This window comes from Martes martes, assembly GCF_963455335.1.
Source record: "Martes martes genome assembly, chromosome: 14".
NCBI lineage: Eukaryota > Metazoa > Chordata > Mammalia > Carnivora > Mustelidae > Martes > Martes martes.
The window spans coordinates 89,856,245-89,873,865 of record NC_137902.1 but is presented as its reverse complement, the minus strand read 5'-3'; the positions used below and the strand labels follow the sequence as shown (position 1 = coordinate 89,873,865).

The 17,621-nt window shown below is 45.8% G+C and overlaps 1 protein-coding gene across 1 annotated transcript in view; it reads right to left on the bottom strand.

The window, feature by feature from the left end:
* Positions 1-1,286: 1,286 nt before the first annotated feature.
* The window catches only part of LOC308355342 (contactin-associated protein-like 3), a gene marked incomplete at its 3' end in the record, with an annotated part of 127,040 nt that continues 110,705 nt past the window's right edge, over positions 1,287-17,621 (bottom strand). The window contains exons 20-22 of the mRNA XM_080823518.1: positions 5,766-5,996; positions 5,471-5,542; positions 1,287-1,480 (exon numbers count right to left, since the gene is read on the bottom strand). Of these exons, the coding sequence (XP_080679644.1) occupies positions 1,287-1,480; positions 5,471-5,542; positions 5,766-5,996 (497 nt within the window). The remainder of the gene's footprint in view (positions 1,481-5,470; positions 5,543-5,765; positions 5,997-17,621) is intronic.

The following is a 17,621-nucleotide window of genomic DNA, read 5'->3' as shown; positions in this document are numbered from 1 at the left end:
TTAATACAAATTCTTTGCACCCCATGTATGCAAATATCCCCGAATATGAAATGAACTGGTTGATTCTGGGTGCTCTGGTGGATGGCTCTGACTCCGAGATCCTAGATTCCTGACCAGAATGACAGATCGGGTTCAGAGCCTACAACCTGTATTTCCCCTGGCATCAGCACCCTTCCGCCGACATTCCAAACAGTGACTAGACTGAGACGGTATTTCAGGGGATGGTTTGCCTGGGTCGTTCGGAATTTAGAAAAAAGAAATGGGGAGCTTTTGTTCAAAACGGGACTTTTCCCAAGTAAATGAAAAGACAGTCGCAAGAAATCCAGTTGTTGTGACGACCTTCAGAACAAGAGAACCACAAGACTGCAAAGCATCGTGACCATAGCACCCCACATTTGAAAGAAACAAATTTAGGATTAAGTTCATCTGATGAAAGGGAGGAAGGGTACATTTGCAGTGTTAAGGTCAGAGTTTATACCTGGGCACTACTTCAGTTAGAAAATATACATGTTGGGGAGATCGTCAGCTGATCTTTATCATAATTTACAAAGATTAAAATGATGAATTACAAAGAAAAAAAAAGCAAAGTAGCACAGACTAGAATGATTTACGCGCTTTGCTACCTATGAATTTTTCTGTTCCGTAAATGAACCAAATACTACAATTTCATAGCTGACATTCAATATTCATTTCATCACTAAAAATGTATGCAAACTGACTTAAAAGAGACAAATCATAAAAACAATTGGCCAAAAAAAATGTTTTTTTCTAGGTTGCTAGTGCATTTTTGGCCCATGGGCTCTGGTTCACACGAAGATAGAAACGCACTCCAAGACCGGCGGAGAAGCACTTCCCAGCTTCGAAGCATCCGCAGGTGATCGATAAAGGAGGCAAAACACAGATTTCCACGCAACACACAACACTAGGGTCCAACTTTGACTTTTATAAACTTCCGGGTCTCATTTTTAAGAGAGTAGGACCAGAGCTCACATCCTTGTTCTCACTTCAAACCGAAAGTCATTATGCAAACCACGTGTGAATTTTCGACGATCGGGCCCGACAGTCAGACCCACCGCACAGGGGTAAACGGGCCCAGCCGAGTCCTTCTACACACACCGGTCATGAGGCAGCACGGAGCAGAGCCTCCCAGGACCGCACGCGAGCAAGCTGACGGTGCTGCAGGACGGCCACCTGTCTAGGGGGCGGGGGGGGGCTTCATCCGCTGGGAGCCCCCCGCTTAGCGAGAAAGTCCGTCACCAGAGCCCGAAGTGAGGCGCCGCTGCCCTTCAGAAGAAGCACTCTCTCTGGCTCTCACCGACCGAGCTTTGCACGTTGACCTCACTCTTCAGAGCCGTCTCGGCGCCGTCTCCAGCCGGGGGGACAGTTGACTCGGTTTTTTGGTACAACCGTCTCTGCTGATAAACGCGAGCAGCTACGGCGGTGAGACAGAGCACGACAAACGCCACCACCGCGATCACACCTGGTGAGAGAAGGGGGAGGCGCAGTCAGAACACAGACCTGCAACGTGCGGGACTCACGCAGCTGAGAGCAAGCTCATGCACATCACACGCGCATCGTCGGGAAAGTGGGCACCGGCCTCCTGGAACACTGAGTTTACTTCTACGTCCGCAAGTCCTTTGGATCCAGCAGTTTTATGCCTTTAGGCTAAAGATCTAGTGGCCTGGCTTTCGCTTGGTGCCCTCCTGTTAAAATTCAGAACCACAGCGTGGCCTCTAGGTCATGCCCCCACTGCATGCTCACAAGCGAGCACGTTTTCATTATTTTAAAAGGATGGAGTGTATGGACTTGTCACAGAGCAACTAAACGCTCATGCGCAAGTACGTTAAAAAGATCTGCTGCGGACGTTGTGCAGATTTACAGCTCTGTGGTGAGGGCACCAGTTCCTCCTATGAGACTAGAAGAGTCTTACGTGATCTCTGCTGCTGGGGGCCAAGCCCTGTGCGTGACCCCCTTCGGGTGCTTGTGTGTAGGGCCTGTGGCTTGTTTTTAACCAATGAAAACAACAGAGGTGATGTGCTGTGCCTTGGTTGTGCAACTCAGGTATGTGAGACGGTAGCACCTGTCTTACAGGACCGTGCCTCTTCCTGCAGGCGGTAAGGGGGCAGGCAGTCATGGCGGGAGTCCATATGGGAATCCCTACATGGTATCGAACTGCAGGCAGCCTCTAGGTGCTAAGGGCAGCCGGCAACAATTGAGAAGCTCTCGGCCCTACAGCTACAAGACTCTGGATGCTGTCGACACCCATGCGGAGAAGGAAGTGGATGCTTCTCCAGAGGGGTCTCCAGACGAGACCTCAACGCCGGCTGACACCTTAACTGCAGGCTTCTGTGACACTGAGCAGAGGACCCAGCTAAGCTCTGCCCAGACTCCTGACCCACAGAAACCCGGACATACTAAAAGGGAGTGGGTTAAGCTCTACATGGGTGGTGATCTGTCAGGCAGCAGTAGATAACCGATATACCACTGTATTAAAAATTTGTAGAAAGAGAGACAATGTTCAGGGACAGGGAAAGTAGATTATTTGACATCTTTTGCTGGTAATGCTTTAAGTTCTGATGTGTTAGTTGTGTCACTGCTTCTCAACCTTGGCTGCACGGCAGACGATAGCTCAGAATCTTTGGTGGGAGGCTTGGACACCAATATTGTTTTAGAAGTTCCTCTGATTTTTTTTTCAAGGGCTGCCAGTGTTGGGACGGTCTGATGAGGCCTAGAGGGGTTTGCTCAAGCTGCCATATTCATTAAAGAATGAGTGTTAATCCATACCCAAACAGGGAGGTACCAAAACAGCATTCATCAGCCAAACACTTTTAAGATGACTGACACAGGCATTGATACTGCAATTAGCAAATGTTAGAAAATGCATTACTGTTTAGTTACGTGAATCCAAATTCGTGTTGTTAAATGAAGATTCTTCACTATGCTCTGGGACAGAGATAAGAGCATAATGGAGCCCAACAGACTCGCAGCTCGGTGAGTGACTTCAGTCACAGGGATTCCTGAGCAGATGCTCAGAACCTCTGGAAAGGTGCTTAATAGTAACAAGTACAATAGTCATCACGTTCACTACAACTTGCACCTCACCTGACAACAAACAGTTGTCGCCTTAATTACTCTTAAGTTTTGTTACAGGACTTCGCTTTGAAGAGCTACATTGTATCCAATTTTAGTGTCAGGGACAGGAACTCAGTAACGGTGGTCAGGCCACTTGATTATCCAGTCACTGTCACCGTTACCCTCAAACACCCACGATGTTATTATGTATGTAACTGAGTACTAGTTTGTTCGTTCTGTGAGACTTGGTAGGGTCCTAGAGCAACCTCTGTCTTCATCCGCTCTCTGAAGAGACTGAGATGATGTGACTGATGCATCCGATGCCTTCCATACCTTCCTTTCAGCAATCCCAGTGTGAATGCGTTTGTGACAAGCACTTAGGTCTGTCTGCCTCTCCGTCCATCTACACATCTGTGTCCTTCTCTGCCTGCCCATCGACCCGATGGATCCCTTGGCAAGAAACGCTCCATGAGCTCCAGTGTACCAGGTGTGACATGATTTAGGTTAATTCTCCTTCCTGTATTATTCCCTTTGTTTGCAAGAGGAGAGGGGAGGGAGCGCAGCATGTGGAGAAACCCACCCGCCGGGGTGGTTCTTTAACCGGACTAAGTACTTTACACGTGGTACGGTCTGTGGTCATTCGGACACGGGGCTGAGGAGTCCACCCAGGACTCCGCACTGCAGCTCAATATACTTGGCAGCTGACACACCACGCCGCAGCCAGCCACCGCACAGGTTGAAGGCAGAGCCAAGTGAGTTGCAGGGGCCTGTCACCTGAGTTGTTGCCTCCCTCACACCCGTGTGCTCCGATTCTCCCTCCCATCTATCAGGAGCCAAGCAAGATTTCTGAGGGGAATAATATTGGTGCAACTTATTTACTTTGTATGACTTGCCAGTGTTATTTAACTAAAGGCGATAAAGCTCCAAAGACCACATCTTCTGTTCTAGCACCAACCTGACTACCATCGTTGCTCTCTCTACACATGGCACACATGGCACCAACCATGACATTTCGCATGTTTGGACTTTGATTCCTATTTCAAAAACATGAATCACATTGAAGTCGATTTATTTTATACTGAAGTCTTCTCATTCAAAATAAATTAGAACAGTTCATGATTAAGACTTGATTTATATTTTAACACAAAAGTATCCCTTTTAGGTGTATATTATAAATAACATACATGTTTCTTTGTTCCTGGAGTTGTGAAATCAGAAGATCCTATACCTCATTCATTAGAAAAACAGAAGTGGTTAAGATGGGAGTGGGCAAGTTCACATTCTTACACAGATTTGGTCAGCACTTGAAAATGTCTGAGTACCTTCCTAATAGTCTGGAGAAAACTGGCATCTTGATGAACAGAAACCCAGTGGGCAGATGCAGTCTGGTCTGCCTGAGAAGTGGACACCCACCTGCGTCCCCCAGCTTGGGGACGACCTCCCTTATCTGGAATAGCCGTGGGACGGAGAGCAGCTCGCTCCCTCCTAGCCGGTAGAGTTTGCAACGGACACATTCCAGTAGTCCAAGAAAATAAATGTAAGCGTTCCCTGAGTCATAAGGAGGAGACTTGAATATTCATTTTTTAAAGCAGGCCTAAATAAATTCTGTTTCAGAGAATACAGTGGGAGATGTTTAAGATGGAACTACTTGTACCTCTTCAAATATATGTAAGTACATAGAAAATATAGATATACATTATATGTGAATATATATTTAAATACATATATGGTTTATCTATAGGACTTTGCTTTAAAGAGCTGTGTTATATCCGGTTTTACCGTCACATGTATAGAATACATGTGACACTGAACATGTATATGTAGTACAAATACATGTCAATAGTTACATTTAGAAATATAAATAAATATATATATAAATCTAAGATAAGAATGACACCAGGAATCAGTTCCGTATATTTATGTTTAGAAAAATCTTTAGGTTTTCTATCTTTATGTTTATGAAAATGACAATTTGCATAGTTTAGGTGGTTCTAAACTCACTTAATGCTTTACTTGTAATATTATTTTTAAAAGTTTTGGGCGAATGGACTGAGAGGTCCGTGGCTATTTCGGTTCAAAGAAGTAAAGGTGAATATGTCATATACGTACATGTGTATATATGATCTCCTGAGAGATATGAATGGGTATTTTCAAATGAAAAACCTTATTACTCTGTAGTTTGGCAACTATCCTTTAAAGAGCGTCTCCGCGCAACCATGCGTTCCCCCTACTCAGCCCCACTCAGCCCCGGCAGAGGCCGACACGGGGACAAGCCCGTGAAGAACGCCCGCAAAGGGGTGTCCTGCCGTTGACCTCGGCCCTCAGCTCGGACCCCGGACACGGGTTTTGCCCGCGGTGACAGCAGCGCCGAGGCCCGGGTCGTTCACAGCCCTGTTACCTCCGATGACGGCAGGGCCACTTCTGTCAGCGCTGACTAAGGGCTCTCCCCCGTCTGTCGGTCCAGAACCACCTACAGCAGAGAAAGGGAGAAGGACAGAGGCCGAGGGAGGAGGACTTTGGCGACATCCGCAAACGTCCGACAGGAGAGCAGAGCCCCGCGGGGCGGGAAGGAGCAGGAAACCCAGACCAGAGCAGGGCCAGGCGACCCCACCGAGGGCCTGGGCAGCCCCGGGGTGCAGACGGGGTGGGGGACCGCGGGCGGCGAGCGCGACCGCGGGCGGAGGGGCACGTACCTGCGCCACCTGCGAGCGGGCGGGTGGCCTCCCGCGCCGGGGCTCCGGGCCCCGCGGACTCCGCGCACCGGGACGCGGCGGCCACGTGTCCGCGCACGGTGACCGCGACGGGGCCGCCGGGGCGCAGCGCAGCCTTGAGCGGAGCGGCGGGGCCGAAGCGCACGGCCGACAGGCAGCCGGTGAAGCCGCGCGCGCCGGCCCGCAGCGTGTCCGGGTCCGCGCCGGGGGGCTCTGCGGGCAGACAAGCGGGGCACGCGTTAGGGCGCGGGGGGCACAGGCCTGGCCCGCGTCTGCGGGGCCGCCACCAACCGACCCGCCCTCCGAACCCTCGGCCCTTCCTTCCGTAGGGCAAGACAGGCAGGGCCGTCCCTGCGGCCCCCGCTAGTGACCGGCGGGCGCCAGCTCTGCGCGCGGACAGGCCGAGGCGACCCCGGGTGCAGTCCCGCCCAACAAAGGACCCCGCCCTCTGCCGTTGGGTTTCAGAGATCACGGCAGGATTTTGTAACACGATCTGTGGCCGGTAATCGAGGCGGTCACAGTGAAATGTCACCTGCGCGTCACCTGCGCGTGGGGACCACAGTGCTCTGGGAATCCCTGGGGCGTTCTAACCTCCCCATTTACACTTGACTCTGGCCCGGCTCTCAGCCCCACAGGGGCCCAGCCCCAGCTGCAGCCGCCCCCGGGGAACCCCACCTCCCGCGGCCTTTCCCGCGTCACAGCGGTGGGCTCTGTCTCCTTCCCGTACGTCTGGGCTGGCGCCCCGTCCTAGCCCCCGACCCGGCTCGGATCTGACCGAGGTGGGTTAGCGGGAGAAGGGCCGCGACGGACCCACGAGGGCAGAGCGCCAATCCCTTCACCTCGGGGACGATGAGCTCCTACCCTGCACTTGCTCAGTGCGCCCCAAATCTGACCGGGCCCAGTTCCGCGCAGGCTTCAGACGTGTCATGGATGCGCAGGGAAGGCGCCTCAGTGTGGGGACCCGGGGCATCTGCGTCTGACCCCCTCCCTGCTTCAGTGTGTCCACTAGTCGGGTGACATCTCCTACCAACCATACACAGCAACCGAGAATTCACCCGGTGCCCTCCGCAGGCCGGACACCATGGGGGGGGTCATTTGCAGAGGTGAGAATTTAATGCTCGCAATGTCATGCCGCGAGTGTTTTTATTCCTGCTGGAGGCCAGTTCACATTAGACTTCAGAAATGTCTGAATGTCTCCCACGTGCGGCGACCTGGACCCAGGCTGGTCACAGGAACCCCCTTTTCAACAGGATATTCTCTCTATCCTGCCAGTGGCTTTTGGACATGTTTGTAATTGCTCGCATTAAGGGATGGGTAAATGGGGATCGTTACACTATATTTAGAATGAATGCTCTACCTTCTCTAGAATATATGTGCGGCTCTACAAGTGTTTTTGGTTAGTGTGATAGCGGGCCTTTAAGTTGAACCTGAGAATCTCAGCTGTGATCCGTCCCTCTTGATGTTGTGGATACACTCTTAGGGGTAGTGTTTGCTTCTTTTGAGTTTTCGAGGGGTACTCTAAGTGCTATGTAAAAGACCTCTAAAAGCAACTACAATGAGGGGCATGTTTACACTGTTACAATCCTAATAAACAACTCTCTGAAACACACAGCTCTCTTGGCCAGCCTGATCATGAGGCGTCAAGGAGGCTTATGTATGATGAATTCCAGGTAGATTCTTACAGTGAAGTAAGCCAGCTGGAGACAACTCAGTTGAACGATCACTTTAGATTAAAGAGCTCTTCTGGGGCACCCAGGTGGCTCCGTCGGTTAAGGGTCGGCCTTTGGCTCAGGTCAGGATCTAGGGGTCCTGGGGTTGAGCCCCTTCGTGCCCCCTGCTCTGCGGGGAGTCTGCTCTTCCCTCTCCAACTGACCTCCCCCCATCCCCAGCCCTTATGCACACTCTCTTTCCCTCAAATAAAAAATAAATTAAAAAAATTAAAAATAGAGTTCTTTAAAGGCCACTTTTTTTTGCATTCAGACAACATATATTCCATAAAGAAAGGTATCCTTGCTTGAATATACTTCAAAGAATGTCAAGAAGAACTAAAACAGGAAAACGCTGTGATAGTAACATAGGACTGCCACAACGCTACAATACTAAAAACAAAAACAAAACACCACAGGCCAATTAAAAGTCCCAGCCGCTGAGCCAAAAGAGGAACCGGACAACACTCGCTTTCCTGGTCAAAGTCTGACACGAGCGCTACCAGGCTAGGGTCACAGAATCAATCCTGGGCAGACATGCATCTTACTCACTAATTGGACTAACTTTGTGAAATTCATTTTAAAGATAAATTTTAAAATGTCTACAGGCAGTGCTATTATTCAAGAAAGGAACGCCGGTAGAACGCTGTATTGCAATCAAGAACTTGTACTTGACATTTATACATACTTGATTGTGGGTATGGGCATGTGTGGGTGGGCTTGTGTGCCCCCCTAGCCTGTTATTAACCCCACAGCGGTAGCCATGACTTTGTATGCATACAGGGTACCAAGATACATGCAACTTTACTGCTCACTGCTTCCTGCTGCCTTCATATTTTCCATCCTGAGGTCATGCTTGTGATTCTTTTTTTTTTTTTTAAAAAGATTATTTATTTATTTATTTGACAGACAGAGATCACAAGTAGGCAGAGAGGCAGGCAGAGAAAGAGGAGGAAGCAGGCTCCCTGCGGAGCAGAGAGCCCAATGCGGGGCTCGATCCCAGGACCCTGGGATCATGACCTGAGCCAAAGGCAGAGGCTTTAACCCACTGAGCCACCCAGGCGCCCCATTGTGATTCGTTTTTTGACTGGAATAATTCTCTAGTATTTTCCTCAGATGGGAGGCATGGTCCATATTTAATCTCTATCCTTCCTTGTTACCCAAAATATCTTTTTTTAACCTTGTCAAATACATTATATATTAGATGCTTGCATTGTGGCTCATTCCTCAGCCATACCAACGATAATCCACATCATTTTCTTATCCCGCTGTAACAAATGAGAAGTTAGATGCTGATGCCACAATCATTATTTTTTCATTGTAGTAACTTCCGTGTGGTAAGTTTGGAGGATTTTTCTCTGTGGGTTTTGCAATTCGGAAATTTTCCCAGTTGTACGTCTTTTCTCAACGGAATTGATGCGTTCTTTCAATCTGCATCTCCAGTTTTCCTTTAGCTCAGAGATTTTTTTTTTCATGCATAATTACTGTCTTTGCTTCCAGTTCTGTTTCTGCATCTCTAATTATTCCTGTTAGGTTTTCTCTTATTTTCCCTTCTAATTTCTCTCTCTTAATCTTTTTTTCTCTGCGGTTTGAGATAGCCCATCTCTATAATATTCCAGACCACTGTCTAGTGATAACCAGTGATGATTCTCTCCTTCAGATAACCCTGTGAAATCATGAAAATCCGTATTTACTTTAACCCCTAGAGTTGGTGTGACTTTTTCAAGCGTCCTTGAGTGCCAAGTCTCATCGAGGTTGTGTTCTGTCTTCTTTAATGGCTCTATTTTGATGTGGGAATTGTACTTTTGTCTTCGGTCCTCCTCCCCATCTTCTTAGGGGTGACATCATCTTTTTAGCTGTTGATCTATCATTCTGCTAGTGAGAACTCCGTGGCTGAGGATCTTAGACGGTATGGGGGTCCTGGCAAGCTAGAGGCTGCATCTTTTCTGCCCCATACCCGGCAGCGGACCTGCAGGCTCATGATCTGGCCCCACACAGAATGTAGGAAGAAGTCTCTCTCCCTAACCATGGCAGAAGGAACGTGGCCCAACCATCCAGCCCATCCCCTGCTCCATGAGGGGCACTGAGGATAGGTATAACCAGGCTTAGCAATGCTGACCTTCCCTCCGGAAGTCAAACTTTTTTTTAAATTCTAGATAAATGACATAATTAGAAAACGAGTCCGTCTTTCCAACAATTCCGAGCCAGGGGGCCCTGATTTTCAGAGTGAGAAAGAGGTGGATGAATTATTCCTTCCTCCCCAAAACACACGCCCACCGAGCACCAGCCTCCGCCAGCGCTTGCAGCTAGCACCAGAGAAGAAATCAGGGGTGATCTGGGACCCGATGTGCCCAGATCGAGCAATGCCAGTAGGCACTTCCTGGAGCACTAGTCCTTACTATATAATACAGACTCTTCATGTAATGACACGTAGGCAGTCTCCGCCACTCTTTCACCCAACAAGGTGATCACATCAGAACTCCACGCAATTGCTGCTCTTAGTTCCTCCGTCTTCTTCACAACTGTGCAGCCCGTCCTGATGTGGCTCTGCCCACTTCGGCAGTCCTGAACCCTGAGCCCTTCCACTTCCCTCCCCGCCTCCCATCACACCCTGTTCTTGAACACGCTCATTCACACTTCAGAATAGACACCCAGTTACGACTCACCACTCACCTCTCCCGGCTGCGTGTGCAGAAGAGGCATCGGCAAAAGAAATTAATCTCTAATAGTTTTTTAATATTATTATTGAGATATAATTCACATACCATAAGACTGACCCTTTTAAGGTATGCAATTCAGGGGGATTTTGTACATTTACACAGTTGTAAAACCATTACCAGTATTCACTCGCAGAATCTTTCTATCTCTCCTAAAGAAACCCAGTACACATTAGATTCCACTTCCCATTCCTACCCCTCTCAGCCCTGGGCAAACCTAAATTTTCTGTTTCTATGATTTGCCTATTCTGGACATTTCATACAAAATAAGTCATACCATAAGTGACTTTCGGTATTTATCCTCATTTATTTAGCATCATGTTTTCACCCATTTGTAGCCTGTGTTGCTACTTCATTACATTTTATGGCCAATATTTCACTTTTGTTTGTGGCATACAGTGAAACACTGGCACAAAACGTAACGCTGTATCACCTCGTCGATAGTCACTGGGGTTATTCCCATGCTGGGTTATTAGTGGAGAACACAGCTATGGGGATTTGCGTACACCTTTCATGTCTGAACATATGTTTTCAGTTCTCCTCGGTATATACCTAGGAGTGGTCCTATGGTAACTCCGTGTTTAACTTCCAGATAAACTGCCAAACTGGTTTTCCATGGTGGCCACACATTTTACGTTCCCATCACCAATGCACAAGCGCTCAAATTCCTCCACCTCCTCCACTTGTTACGGTTTTTTAGTGATATCTTGTGGTTTAAATTTGCATTCCCTTGCGGGCTAATAATCTCGAGCATCTTTTCATATTGGTCTTTGGTAAATCTTCTTCAAAGAAATGTCTTTGATTTTGGCCTTTGACCAGATCTTTTGACCATTTTTAAATTGGGTCATTTGTCTTTTTGTTTGGTTGTGAAAGCTCTGTATACACTCTGCACAAAAATGTCTTATGAAGCTGGAGCAAACAATCCTAAAATTTATATGGAATCAGAAGAGACCCTGAATTGTTAAAGAAATGTTGAAAAAGAAAAACAAAACTGGGGGCATCATGTTGCCTGATTTCAAGCTTTACTACAAAGCTGTGATCACCAAGACAGCATGGTACTGGCATAAAAACAGGCACATAGACCAGTGGAACAGAGTAGAGAGCCCAGATATGGACTCTCAACTTTATGGTCAAATATTCTCCAACAAAGCAGGAACAAATATACAGTGGAAAAAAGACAGTCTCTTCGATAAATGGTGCTGGGACAATTGGACATCTATGTGTAGAAGAATGAAACTTGACCATTCTCTTACACCATACACAAAGGTAAACTCAAAATGGATAAAAGACCTCAAAGTAAGGCAGGAATCCATCAGAATCCTAGAGGAGAACATAGGCAGTAACCTCTTCAACATCAGCCACAACAACTTCTTTCAAGATATGTCTCCAAAGGCAAAGGAAACAAAAACAAAAATGAATTTTGGGGACTTCATCAAGATCAAAACTTCTGCTCAGCAAAGGAAACAGTCAACAAAACAAAGAGGCAACCCACGGAATGGGAGAAGATATTTGCAAATGACACTACAGACTAAAGGTTGATATCCAGGATCTATAAAGAACTTCTCAAACTCAACACACACAAAACAGACAATCATATCAAAAAATGGGCAGGAGATATGAACAGACACTTCTCCAATGAAGACATACAAATGGCTATCAGACACATGAAAAAATGTTCATCATCACTAGCCATCAGGGAGATTCAAATCAAAACCACATTGGGATACCAACTTACACCAGTTAGAATGACCAAAATTAGCAAGACAGGAAACAATGTGTGTTGGAGAGGATGTGGAGAAAGGGGAACCTTCTTACACTGTTGGTGGGAATGTAAGTTGGTGCAGCCACTTTGGAAAACAGTGTGGAGATTCCTTAAGAAATTAAAAATAGAGCCTCTCTATGACCCTGCAATTGCACTACTGGGTATTTACCCCAAAGATACAGATGGAGTGAAAAGAAGGGCCATCTGTACCCCAATGTTCATAGCAGCAATGGCCACGGTTGCCAAACTGTGGAAAGAACCAAGATGCCCTTCAACAGACAAATGGATAAGGACGATGTGGTCCACATACACTATGGAGTATTATGCCTCCATCAGAAAGGAGGAATACCCAACTTTTGTATCAACATGGACAGGACTAGAAGAGATTATGCTGAGTGAAATAAGTCAAGCAGAGAGAGTCAATCATCCTATGGTTTCACTTACTTGTGGAGCATAAGGAATAACACAGAGGACATGGGGAGATGGAGAGAAGGGAGTTGGGGGAAATTGGGGGGGGGGAGATGAACCATGAGAGACTGTGGACTCTGAAAAACAAACTGAGGGTTTTGGAGGGGCTGGGGGTGGGAGGTTGGGGGAGCCAGGTGGTGGGTATTATGGAGGGCATGTATTGCATGGAGCACTGGGTGTGGTACATAAACATTGAATTCTGGTACACTGAAAAGAAATAAAAAATAAATAAATAAAATGTTATTTGTAAAAAAAAAATTCTTATGAGATGCCCGACTTGTGAATGTTTAACCTCATTTTGTGGATTGCCTTTTTACTTTTTTAGTAGTGTCTTTTGAATGACTAAGGTTCTAATTTTGAGGAAGTCTGACATATATTTTCCTCTTTCTGTTTGTGCTTTTAATAAACGATGATCTAACCCAAGGCTTTTGGGAAGCCTTCTCTAAGAAACCAGTGCCTAAGCCAAGGTCACAAAAATGCACAACCATAGTTTGGTCTAAGAGTTTTATAAATGTAGCTCCTACCTGGAGGAGTATCATTCATTTTGAGTTAATTTTTCTAAATGGTGTGAGGTAGGGTCAAGGTCACTTTTTTAACCTGTTGGCTCTGTCCCATTTGTTTAAGACACGAGTCTTCCTCCCCTGGATGGGCCCAGCAACCATGTCTACTGTCAACTGATGATAAATAGTTTGACTTCTCGACTCTCATCTACTCCGTTGGTCAATATGTTTGTCCTCATGCCAACAGCACACAGTTTTGACACCATGGCTTTGTACCAAGTCTTAAAATCCAAGGTGAGAACTCCAGCTTCACTTTTCTTTTCAACATGGTTTCGGCTAATTGGAGTCCCTCACATTTCCGTATGCATTTGGGATCGACTTGTCAATTGGACTTGGATTGGAATTGTATTGAACCTGTAGATCAATTTGGGGAGCCCCACCACTTAGCAACGTTAACACTTCCGGTCCACGAACACGGATGTCTTTCCGTTCCCGTGAATCTTCCATAATTCCTTCCAGCAGTGTTTCATAGTTTCCAGCGTAGGCGTCTCACACCTCTTCTGTTCAAGTTATTCCAAGGTATTTTATTCTTTCTGATGCTACTTTAAGTGGGATTTACATTTTGGTCTTCATTTCATTTTTGTATTATTCATTGCTAGTATAAAAATACAATAAATTTCTGTATGTTGATCTTATATCCTTGCTCCAACTGTGTACTATCTCCATTAGCTTTTTCCATGGATTCCTTACAAGATCCCATTCCCTACAAATAGAGTTAGTTTTGCTTCTTCCTTTTTATTCTGGGTACTTTTTACTCTTTTGTTCTTGCCTTGTAGCCCTCACTCAAACCTGTACTACAATCCTGAAGGAAGGTGGTGAGAGTAGACATCCTTATCTTATTCCTGATCTTAGGGAAAGATTTCCATTATTTTCCATTAAGTGTAATGTCAGACATGGAATTTTGTTTTGTTTTGTTTTGTTTTTATTTGACAGACAGAGATCACAAGTAGGCAGAGAGGCAGCCAGAGAGAGAGGAGGAAGCAGGGTCCCCGATGAGCAGAGAGCCCCATGCAGGGCTCGATCTCAGGACTCTGGAATCATGACGTAAGCCGAAGGCAGAGGCTTAACCCACTGAGCCACCCAGGTGCCCAGGCATGGAGTTTTTGTAGCTGTCTTTTTTCATGCGAGGAGGTTTCTTTCTAATCCTACTTTGTTTTTGTTTTTTTGGTTTTTTTTTTAATGAAAGCACAGTGGATTTTTTTCAAATGCTGTTTCTGTGCCTATTGAGGCAACCACGTGGTTTTTGTCCTTTATTCTATTAATATGCTGTTTTACATTGATTGTTTTTATCTGCTGACCCAACCTTAAATTCCTAGGATAAATCTTATCTGGTCATGTATAACAATTTGTTTGTGTTACTGGATTAGATTTTACCGGATTCGATTTGGTAATATTTTGTTGAGGATCTTTGCATTTGTATTCACATTGCTAAAATTATATAAACTTTTTGTCTTCCACCCTATGACTTTCCTTCCAAATGAGATAAATTCTTAGGCAGAGCAGAGCAAAGACAAAACATACATCACAGAAGTCAATGGAGTTTTTAATATCCAAACTGTAGTCTGTCCATGAAGGCATCAGTAAGTAACTCCCACATTATTTATAACCCGATTCTCATATATGGAGTTCCATTTCAACACAAGATCCTTCCGTGGTTCTTTTCCCCACTAAGGTTATCCGCATGACTGTACGGACTTGAACTACCTTCCACATATTGTACTCTTTCCCAGGAGGAAGGAGAAAGGCACATCATTACTCTGCACCCTTCAAAACAGATTTTCATTTTGGTATTTTGGGGATCTTTGCTGTTGCTGCTCTTTAATACACAAAAGACAAAATCCACAGAATACCATTTACACAAAAGTCTTTAGAGAAATAAAATCTAGTGAAAATGCCAGGACACCTTACTGGGTGTTGTATTTTAAAGCTCTCATACTTCAGGGTTACAGGCCATATCCAAGTCAAGACTAGACAGAAAATTACAAACCTAATGATCTGCACTTAAACTAGGATTTTACTAAAATTATTTTATAGTGACCGGGAGCACTTGACCTGAGTAGTCGTCATTAATAAGACCACTGAAGGGCGGGAAAAGCAAGAGAATCCTGTTAATTTAGAAGATGACCCTGAACCGTTCCTCCCAACACATATTAGGGTAAATAATAATGATGATAAAGGAGATTCGTCATGAACACTATTTTATTCTTCATGTTTCCTACTGTACTGAGAGCACTTTGAGGGCAGATACAATATGTCTTGTTTCTGGGACTCAAAATGCCCAGGGAAGTACAAGTGCACATCAGGGACCCCCAACACTTTTTTACTGAATGGACAGGTTGTTGAGTCGAAGGAGCTAACCAAAAATAAGCGGAGGACAGCCTGACATAGCTCAGGACAACTGTCTTTGGAAAATTAATGGCTCTACACTAGGCAGTCTGTTGGTGTATTTTACTGCAAGTTTACGAAAGGAAGCTCAGCTTATATTTCCCAAATCTGAACACAAAATAGTCATCTTCTCATAGTTACTAACTGCTAAGTAGAAGCTATCCTGAAATAAAGTTACCCAAAACTCGAAAAGTTTTATTAGCCTTTGATCAAGATGCGTACCTCTAGGTACAGATGAGATGAATATTTATAATTTTATTAGACTCAGTTGCTTCAGGCAATAAACTTCATTGCTGAATTTCAACTTTAATTTCTATAGCCCAAGAGAGATGTTTTTTGACTAGACCTTTCTTGAATAGAAACATTAACATCTTCGATTCCGTGCTACTGCTCTCTGCATATGAACTTGCAGTAAAATAAAAGTGTATATGATAAAATGTATTATTCTCCTCCTTTATTAAAATGATTCCCTTTATATAAGGCAGTTTAGTTATTAAATCAGTTTCCATAATCCATGACCTATCTTTTTACAGATAATACATCCAAAGCTAAATTGTCTTTAAAAATGTTTGTCAATTTCACACTTCCTGCTGGCAACTTCCTACCTTGTGCCACAGTCACTTCTGAACCTGCCTCATCTCTCCTGTCAGAGCCGGAGTCACTGAGGGCAGGCAGTGTGTGGTGTGTTCCTTTTGTTCCTTGACCCTATCTGTCCTCCTGGCCGGGAAGCGTGCCCACAGACACCTGCTCCAGCAACAACGGAGGGATGACTCTGCTGGGGGCAGGCAGGACCATCCCTGCAGTCACAGATTGCACCGGCACGTAAGTAAGCTGAGCTCTGAGGCTTGCACACCCCTAAGATGATCTACTCCTCACTCTGTTCAAGCCATGGATGGTAACGGTCAGGCCAGAGAGTGGAGCTCAGCAGCACATAAAAAGGGAGCAAATTCTTTTCTACTTAGATATTAAACATTCTTTTCCACTTGGATTGTATAAAAAATTGTACGCTTCAGCTGACCGCCGAGGATGGCGTTCCATCCCACTGTTCTGTGAAACGCAACGTGGGCTCTGACTGTTTAGGAACTTCATAACCTCTTCCCACTATTGTATACTGTTGCTCTCACGGGTCAAAGCCAGAGGAGGACCTTGTCTCTTGCCACTGTTTTCCCAGTTCTTGTGGGTTTTCTGTACCATGTCACTGTTTTTGGTTTGGTTTGGTTTGGTTTTGGTTTTGGTTTTGGTTTTTAAATTTATTTGACAGAGAAACAGTGGGAGACGGAACACAAGCAGGGGGAGTAGGAGCGGGAGAAACCGGCTTCCCACTGAGCAGAGAGCCAGATGCAGGGCTCGATCCCAGGACCCTGGGATCATGACCTGAGCCGAAGGCAGATGCTTAACGACTCAGCCACCCAGGCAAACCTCCCCCACCCTTTTTTTTTTTTTTTTTTGCCACTGTTCTAAATAGAATTAAAAAAAAAAAAACTTACTGGGTGTTGTATCTAACTCATGAATCACTAAATTCTACACCTGAAATTAATATTACACTGTATGTCAGCCAACTAGAATTTAAATAAAAACTTTTAAAAAAAGAATTTTAAAAATCTACTCATATCACAAAAACATGGATGTCCAGAAATGCCTAGAAAACATACCTGAAGTCGCACATTAGAGACTGAGCTGTTCCCCTCCCTCTCCCATGGGCTGTTTGAGCTACAGACTTCTCCCGGCGCCCGAGGGGAACAACTGTACTCATCTGCACTCCTGCGGCAGCTGCTGGAGGCCCACACGGCACGTGCGGAGGGGGCAGGAACGGCGAGCCTCACCAAAGCCTTTCTGCCGACACATCATGGGGCCCGACTCTTTATCCACACTAAGGCACAGTTAGAAAGCAGGACCACTTTGGCCCAAAGTTGGTATCCATTACACGATGCCAAGACTATGTTTTCACAGCAAAGAACCCCGGGACCCTGCCTCACCGGCTTAAACCGCACCTGTAACTCCCAGGACCCACTCGGAGCTTCCTGTCCCCTCTACCATCTAAACGATGCGCATCTGCGTCTACCATTTACAAGGGCGCGCCGCGATCTGCCCCATTTCCTCTGAAAAATAAGAACTCATCATTTTATTGCCCATCATCTTTTAGAAAAATGTCACCATTTTAACAATTACTATGCTTCTCACCCTATTTTGAACGTGCACTCATGGGCCGTCTCTAAATCTCCAGCGTCTGTGGGATGTTT